This window comes from Bos taurus, chromosome 2 (genome assembly GCF_002263795.3).
Source record: "Bos taurus isolate L1 Dominette 01449 registration number 42190680 breed Hereford chromosome 2, ARS-UCD2.0, whole genome shotgun sequence".
Taxonomy (NCBI): Eukaryota; Metazoa; Chordata; class Mammalia; order Artiodactyla; family Bovidae; genus Bos; species Bos taurus.
This window is the reverse complement of record NC_037329.1, coordinates 71,234,676-71,243,065: the sequence shown is the minus strand read 5'-3', so window position 1 is coordinate 71,243,065 and position 8,390 is coordinate 71,234,676. Positions and strand designations below refer to the sequence as shown.

Sequence of the window (8,390 nt, the reverse complement as noted above, 5' to 3'; positions counted from 1 at the left end):
CCTGTACCCCGTGGAGTCCAGATACGTGCTCTCTGGAGTGTGTTCTAGGATCAAAAATGGTACTCTGAGGCTATCTGGCCCTGACCAAAGATGGATGCACATGCTATGTCAGAGATCCATTCATCACGTGCTCAGTTGTGTCCAACTCTTTGCAACACCATGGACTGTAGCTGCCAGGCTCCTCTGTCCATGAGGATTTTCCAGGCAAGAATACTGGAGTGGTTTACCATTTCCTCCTTCGGGAGATCTTCCCAACCCAAGGATCAAGTCTCCTGCATTGGCAGGTGGATTCTTTACTGCTTGAGCCATCGGGGAAGTCCCTACATCAAGAGGACATATTATAAGTTAGGCAGCTCTCCTGGAAGGGCTTCAGGCAGTACTCACAAGGAGAGTCCTCAGAGGGACAGCCAGCTGCTGGAAGCAGGGGGTTATCCTGGGATTTTGAGGCACCCCTAAAGGGCAGGGTTCAAATAAAGTCAAATGGTTTGAAAGCCTACTATATGCAAGCAATCCTGAACTCTGCTTCCCTGGCATGACCAAAGCTAAAGCAGGGAAAATGCAAAGGCCCTTTGAGCTGGTGGTAGAAAGTCTTAGGCACTAAGTGGACACCCTTTGCTGGAAGGATGATTCACTCTTAGTGTCCCAGGAGGCCCAGGGACCCTACAGCCCACATCCCAGCAGGTCAATAAAACAGGTGTGAACTGTGCTTCCCTGTGCAGCCGGCCTGGGCTGCAGTGACCTGCAGTGACCTGAGCTGCTTCCTGGTCTATTCCCATCCCAGGAAGGGTTCAAGTAAAGGTTTTCAAATATGTTTATTCTTGTAAAATCAACATCCTATATAACATGGCTGTGGATAAACTGGTGCAGCTGGTGGCATGGAGGCTCCCACCTGACCTCTGGGCTGCAGACCAGCTGCAAAGACCCCTGGACCACTGGCCCAAACATACCAAGGCCAAGAGGCATCAATTTGAATGTCACATGCTGGAATTAGAAAAGTCTCATCTTTTCCACCCCTCGCACTGCACAGCATGTGAGACTCAGTTCCCCAACCAGGGATCTAACCCGTGTCCCCTGCGTTGGAAGCCCAGAGAGTCTTAACCACTGGATCACCAGGGAAGTCTGGAAAAGTCCCTTCATAGGCAGGCTTTCCCGTAACTTGATGTCCTTGGAGGAGGTCCTAAACTTTTGTAGGCAGGCCCCAGGGATGCATGCTGTTGTTGATGTGGGTGATGCTGTTGATGTGCAGGCCACTGATACCATTCAGGAAGAGAAGGAAGGAAGCTGTGAAGTCGCTCCAGAACATCAGGGTGAGGCCCAAGAGCGTGACCTGGCTCCTGAGAAGGACCAGGAAGCTCAGGAGGCCCCCAAAGGAGAGAATGAATGAGATGAGTAGGAGGGTGGAGCCCATAGCCCACTTCCGCCAAGCGAGGGAGTCCTCACACACCTGGGACACTATGAGAAACTCCAGGCCAAAGATGGCGACCACCACAGCCAAGGTGGCCACGATGCGGGCCACAACCAGGCCCGAGGCCAGCCAGGGCACCTGGGTCTGACTCAGGTCTCGGAGGCAGTGCAACTCCGTCTGGTTGGAGGCAGTGCAGAAGCGCCACAGTCCGAAGAGGTGGTCACCTGCCAGGAGCCATTCGCCATCGCAGATGGAGATGGAGGAGAGGACCACAGCCAGGGATGTACACAGGGTGATGAGGGCTCGGGTGAAGGACTCAAAGAAGGACCGGTGGGGCCCCCTTTGGCCCAGCAGCCTCTGTGCCTGGAAGACAGCATGGGGCAACATGTCAGGGAGGGCCCCCTGCCACACCCCACCAGCCTCTTCAGGGAGGACCCACAACATGCGGTTCAGATTCCCACTGCCACTGGAACCCTTCTCCCATCCAGCCTGCTCCCGGCCCACCCTCCATTCAAGACCTATAAGCATTGTCTGTGGATCCAGTTATTTATCAGGTAAAGAGTTCCCTGCCCTTTCTTTAATGATTTTATAATGAATAAAAAGCCCAAATTCCATTTGCCTGTCTATACTCTTTAGCCCGTCCTGAAGTCAGAAAACCTGTTTGACCTGGCTGTTGTGACCTTGAGCCAGCAGGCAGCCTTGGTTTCTTTATATGCAAAACAAGAACACTACACAGAGTTATTAGCACATCAGTGATGGTTTCCTCCCCTGGCTCCTGGTCTCCCCTAGTTTCATCCAAATCTGTACCTTCTGAACTTGCCAGGACCCAGGTGCTCAGTGATGTTTGCACTTTACCCTTTAGTCTGGCTTAGCCTGTACCCCACCCAGAACATGCCACCACTAAGTATTCCAGCAGCTTCTGGGGTTGGAAGGGGAGTCCCTGGGGCTCCCCTTCAGTCTCTGGTTTCAGCCCTGAAAAGTGCACTGTCCTCTCTCCTGGCAACCTGGGCCAAGCGCCCAGTGAGGTGTCTCTTGTTACAACCCCGAGGCACCCTCCAGTCACAGTCCCCCAACCCAGAAGCAAAAGGAATGCTTCAAAGAGTAGCAGGCCTTAGATGGCCCACAAGCCCTCCCAGAGCATCCTCCCCACCACCCTGTTCAGGCACAGGGCCCTCTTCCCATGCTGAGGACAAACCTAGAACTTTCTTCCTCACCTACTGGCTCTTCTACTTGAAAGGCTCTTCTGGCTGCCCCCCTTTCTCCATTCTTCATATCTCGACTGAAACAGCTCTGTAACCACCCAACGCAGAAGGGACTCCCTCTGGTCACTCTCAGAGGAACCGTTCTGGCAAGTTACCTATTTCTGTCTGAATAGTGGTTGTGTATTATTGACTGTCTCACTCGGAGACTGAGGTCTCCAGGAGGCCAGGGCCTTTCCCTAGCACCTGGCACTGTGCTCAAGAGCCATGAGATAAATGAACGTCAAGTTTGCAACCACTGCCACTTTCACCCGAAGCTCCCTTTAAACCATCCCCTGCCCAGTCCTAAATTATGTCCTTTACAGTGAGTGTGGAAGCAGCCCAGGTTACACCTTGGTTTGGGAGGTAAGCAAAGCAGAAAACTCAAAACTAGCGTGATGATCACTGCTAGGGAAACCAACCAAAAGGGGACTCTAGGGTCAGCCCTACCCACGTGCAAACGGAGGCTTCCAGAGGCAGGCCTGGGCCACCCCCTCAGTGAGGGGCAGAAAACAAGGCCACGCTCCTGGGAGACCCTGTGGTCAGAGCCCCAGCAGGAACATCAGGCTGCCTGCTAACCTGCCCACCTTAGCAGCCCCAGGGGTACAGGAAAGAATCCTGTTTGCTTTCAGCACTTTTGCCTAAGTTAGGATCCCATTTCACCCTTAAACCCAAGTCTGGACTTCCCTGGTGGTACAGTGGATAAGAATCTGCTTGCCAATGCAGGGGACAAGCATTCAATCCCTGGTCTTGGACAGTTCCACATGCCAGAAGAACTAAGCCCGAGTGCCACAATTAAGCCTAGAGCCTGTGCTCCACAAGAGAAGTGACTGCAATGAGATGCCTGGGCACCGCGATCAAGAGTAGCCTCTAGGCTCGCCACCACTTAAAAAAAAGAAGGAATAGCTGCTTTTTCATTAAAAAAAAAAAAAAAAAGGAACAAACTAGTCTGGTGGAGTAGGAAACTTCATGGGGGGTATGCAAAGATGGCAACTGTCACAGAGGCCAAGGGACCTGCCCAAGAGCATTGACCTATGTCACAGTAAAGCCTGGCATAGCGGCTCAACAGCTGTATCATGTGCGGGGGTTGGGGTGGGGATGCATGCTACCAATAAATACTGACTTGGGCCATCGTGTGAGGGGCTCAGTATGATGGTGAGGAAAAGGAGTGGGGGGGACTGAGGGACACCCAAGGACACTGATGCAGATCCAGACATAAAGGCAGCCTGGTGTGCTGTAAAGAGCATTCAGGAGGGAATCTAGGCTGTGGTTCTCAAACCATGTCTCCTTGTCTCTTAGCAGGGGGAGGGGGCCCCTCACTTCAACCCATCAGATCTCTTTTTCCTGCCAGAGCCACTGGGAATCTGAGTCTGTACTGGATTTCAATAGAAAATTTAGCTCTACTGCTAGGAAAACCAAGGGAGCTTTGAAACCTCTGATTACAAACCACAAAGGTGTTTGTCTTTGCAACAAGGTTTATTAGCCCCCTTGACTCTTGTTTCTCATCTACATTCTGTAGGGGTTAGTGACCGCTGCAGGAAAGCATAGCCATGAAGGCACCTCGCGAGGTTATAACACCCCTAGAGGTTGTTAAGTTTGTAGGATGGGAAAACCCCAGACGCAGGCAACAAGTCACAAGAATACAGCACCCAGAGGCCTTTTGACCTTGGACATCATACTGTCTGGAGAAAAAGCACATGCCGTCCTGTGCTCAGCCCCACCTGTCCTGGGCACAGATTGGACTTTAATCTTCAGGCTCTCAGACATTCAGAAAGACAGCTGACATCAGGTCATTTTCCCCCTCCCATCCCAAAGTAGGGCATCATTCAAACTCTGACACCAATAAAACTCCCAAGGATTAAATGAGATTATGTATATAAAGATGCTTGGCACATGAGCAGTCCTGATTTACCACAGCCTAGTCCTAATATTAGGAATAATAAGGTATCTTGAGTCCTCATTCCCTACCACTGCCCCCCACACCTGAGCTTTGAGCCATCTAAGGCCTGAAATCCTCTCCTGGAGGGCAGTTGAGCCTCACCATGGTCAGTGGAAGGTTTGTGGACCACCCAGGATGAGGGCAGTTGAGCCCTGTCCCTGATACTGCCCTGCCCAGCTCTGTGACCTTGGGCAAGTCACTTTAGTCTCAGGGCCTGGACTTGCTCCACTAAAAAAAAAAAAAAGGAAGAGGCATTTTCCCTTTTCATCCAGCTCCCTGAATGTGACCTGTAGAACAGTGTCACTTGACACTCTTGGGCTGCTGAGTCCACTGCCAAGATCCTGTCTTCCTCTACAACTCAGGACCCCATCTGATTCCATCCACCCCTAAGTAGACACTCTGGGCTGCTCACTACTCATTCTTCACATTACCCCTCCCTCCTTATTTGCCCCAACCCCCGACTGCTCACTTAGCCCAAGGCCAGGTCAGGCCCTTCTCCTCATCAGCTGGAAATCCATCTGTGCTCAGCCACTGAGTCGCGTCCCACTCTTTGGGACCTCACTGATTGTAGCCAGGCTCCTCTGTCCCTGTGATTCTCTAGGCAAGAGTACTGGAATGGGTTGCCATTTCAGTACTGGAATGAGCTTCCCCCACCCGGGATCAACCTGGGTCTCCTGATGGGCAGGTGGATTTTTTTTTTTTTTTTTACCACTGAGCCACACAGAAAATCCCTTCTACAGCTTCCTAAACAGTAAGCCCATTCACGCCAGCATGACCCCAGGACACTGGTCAGAGAGGTACAGGAGCCAGTCTGCTTGGTTTTTAGCTCTTTGACAAGTTATTTATCCCTGGAGATAACTAGTCCTGCTTCTGCCCTCATGGTGGAGCTGAACCGAGTTCTGAACACCGCAACTGCATAGAACAGTCCCAAGCCTGTGGTTCAGTGTTAAGTGCTCCTAAGTGTCAGCGACTGTCTTCAAACACAGCCCGCGCCCCCAACCCCGCCCTGCCAGCCGACAGTAGCGCTCCAGGGTTTTAACTTCATCTTTTCCGCCCACCCCCAACCCCCTTCTCCATCCTTCGCTAAAAATCAAGTCCTTCAACCTGGCTACCAGTCTTCCTGCCCCTCCCAGCCCGGCAAGAAGCTCTCCCCCAGCCCTTAATCCTGTCGCAGTTTCTAATCTAGCACTCACTTCCCGGGACCCATCTAAATCCTGTTTGCAAGTTCTCTCCCCAGCTGGGCCGCCGGCTCTTCGAGGCGGGACCACACCAGATCCCACCCTCCACGCAGAAGGTCCGGAGGCAGACCGGTCGGGACTTCAGATTATGCCCAGAACAGTAGGGAGTAACTCGCTGCATCCCGCTCTCGGGCTGCTGAATCCCAGCCGCAGGAGGTTTGCGGGCGGCTTGTGGGTGGAGTTTCTCCTGTTCGGGCCAAGTCTGGCTCTCACTCGCTTCTGGGGCTGAGCTGGCCGCCACCTCCAGGTCACTTCACCTGAGCCTCAGTCTCCGCACCTGTAAACTGGGCGGAGCTCTGGGGTCAGTGCTGTGGCGCTCTGAGCGCTCGCGGGCTGAGTTTGCTGGGCTCTGACCGCCAGGACCATCAGGTCGGGACACGCGTGGGCGGGACGCGTCTGCTATGGAGGCTCGGCTGCCGGGTAGGAGAATTGTACTCCAGAGGGGCGGAGGGAGACGGGCAGGTTCTTCAGCAAACGCCTCGCATCACTGGGAAACCTCATCTCTGCAATGCCGGCCCCTCACCTCACTACAGTCTGTTTCCAGGTTTCCGCGCGTCCCAGCGAATCCACCCCCGTCCCCGTCCCCCCAAAAGTCAATTTTGCGGAGGGGAGATGGTATTTTTGGCCTGGGTTCAGGAAAGTTCTGGCTTCCCGAGACATGCCTTCTCCTCTGAGGAGCGAACCTCACTCTACAAGTGGATTCCGTCCATTCTCTGCCCCCAAAGCGCCCCCTTTTAAGAGGGACCCTTCTGTTAAACCTAACCGATGGAAACAGAGAACCCCAAAGAGAAGTAAGACAACCCCCCGACCCCGAGACTTTTGGGAGCCTCGGGTGTGCGAAGGACCCAAGCGACAAGACCGAGCCACAGAACAGTGCTGGGGTGGAAGAGTGGTCCGAGGTGGCTTCCTGACTATCCCTCGGACCCTGGCAGGGCACTCCTACCGCTCTCACCGCGGCCGCTCGCTCACCTGAACGCCGAGGGCTGTCATCCCGCACCCGGGCTCTTCGCGAACTCCCGCCAGCTGCCTCCACGATCCCTAGCGCAGATCTGCTGAGGCAGACCCTCGCGGCTTGGGAATTTTCTTCTCAGGGGGCGGCGCCGGGGCGCAGGGTGGGTCGGAGGGCGGGGCGGGAGAAGGGCGGAGCGGGGAAGGGAAGGGAGGGGAGGGGCGGCGAGGAGAGGGAGGGGCGGCGAGGAGACCCGGGACGGGGAGGAGAGGGAGGGGCGGCGAGGAGAGGGAGGGGCGGCGAGGAGAAGGGAGACGGGGAGGAGACGGGGGACGGGGAGGAGAGGGAGGGGCGGCGAGGAGACTGGGGACGGGGAGGAGACTGGGGACGGGGAGGAGAGGGAGGGGCGGCGAGGAGAGGGAGGGGCGGCGAGGAGACGGTGGATGGGGAGGAGAGGGAGGGGCGGGGAGGAGAGGGAGGGGCGGGGAGGGGCCCTGGGTATCAGCAAGCTGCTGGCCGGGCTGCTGGCGGGGCTGCTGGCGGGGCTGCTCCCCCCCGCCGGGGCCCCTGGGTGGACGCTGAATCAGCAGGGCCGCGGGAAGGAGCCACCGGGGAGGTGTGGGAGGCCAGGACACGGCCTAGAAGCGTAGGCTGGGGCTGCGGACCCGCGAAGTCCAGGCCTGGAGTTATTCCCTCGCTCTGAGGATTGCTGTGCGCCCGCCACCGATTTCCCAACGGCCAGGACAGCGCAGGCGGAAGGCCAGAGACCCAGGACCGGATTCAGCCCCAGCGTGTCCACCTGAGCGTCAGGGGAGGCAGAGGCGTCTAGACCGCAGCGCCCGCCTGGGCTTTGCGGCTTCCAGCACCTTGTACTGTGTGATCCCGGGCTCTTGTTTTTGTCTCTGTTATTCAGTCGCTAAGTTGTGTTTGATTCTTTGCGACTGGACGGACTGCAGCACGGCAGGCTTCCCTGTCCATCACCATCTCCCAGAGTTTGCTCAAACTCATGTCCATTGAGTCGATGACTCCATCCAACCATCTCATCCTCTGTCGCCGCCTCCTTCTACCTTCAATCTTTCTTAGCATCAGGGTCTTTTCCAGTGAGTCGGCTTTTCTCATCAGATGGTCAAAGCATTGGAGCTTCCTCATCAGTCCTTCTAATGAATATTTAGGATTGATTTCCTTTAGTATTTGGACTTCCCTGGTGGCTCAGACGGTAAAGCGTCTGCCTACAATGCAGGAGACGTGGGTTCCATCCCTGGGTCGGGAAGATGCCCTGGGGAAGAAAATGGCAACCCACTCCAGTATTCTTGCCTGGAAAATCCCATGGACAGAGTAGTCTGGTGGGATATGGTTCATGGGGTCACAAAGAGTTGGACAGGACTGAACGACTTCACTTTCACTTTTCTTTCCTTTAGGATTGACTGGTTTGATCTCTTTGGTGTCCAAGGAACTCTCAAGAGTTTTCTCCAGCACCACAATCTGAAAGCATCAATTCTTTGGCACTCAGCCTTCTTCATGGTCCAACTCTCACACCTGAACGTGACTATTGGAAAAACCATAGCTTTGACAACAGACTGTTGTTGGTAAAATGATGTCTCTGATTTTTAATATGCTGTCT

At 54.7% G+C, this 8,390-nt stretch overlaps 1 protein-coding gene across 1 annotated transcript; it reads right to left on the bottom strand.

Annotated features, from left to right (window-relative positions):
- Positions 1 to 797: 797 nt before the first annotated feature.
- On the bottom strand, positions 798 to 6,870 carry TMEM37 (transmembrane protein 37). Its single transcript, NM_001034744.2, is given in 2 exon segments — positions 798 to 1,768; positions 6,790 to 6,870. Coding segments are annotated over 2 exon segments (612 nt in total). The 5' UTR covers positions 6,811 to 6,870; the 3' UTR covers positions 798 to 1,177.
- Between the last annotated feature and the right edge of the window lie 1,520 nt (positions 6,871 to 8,390).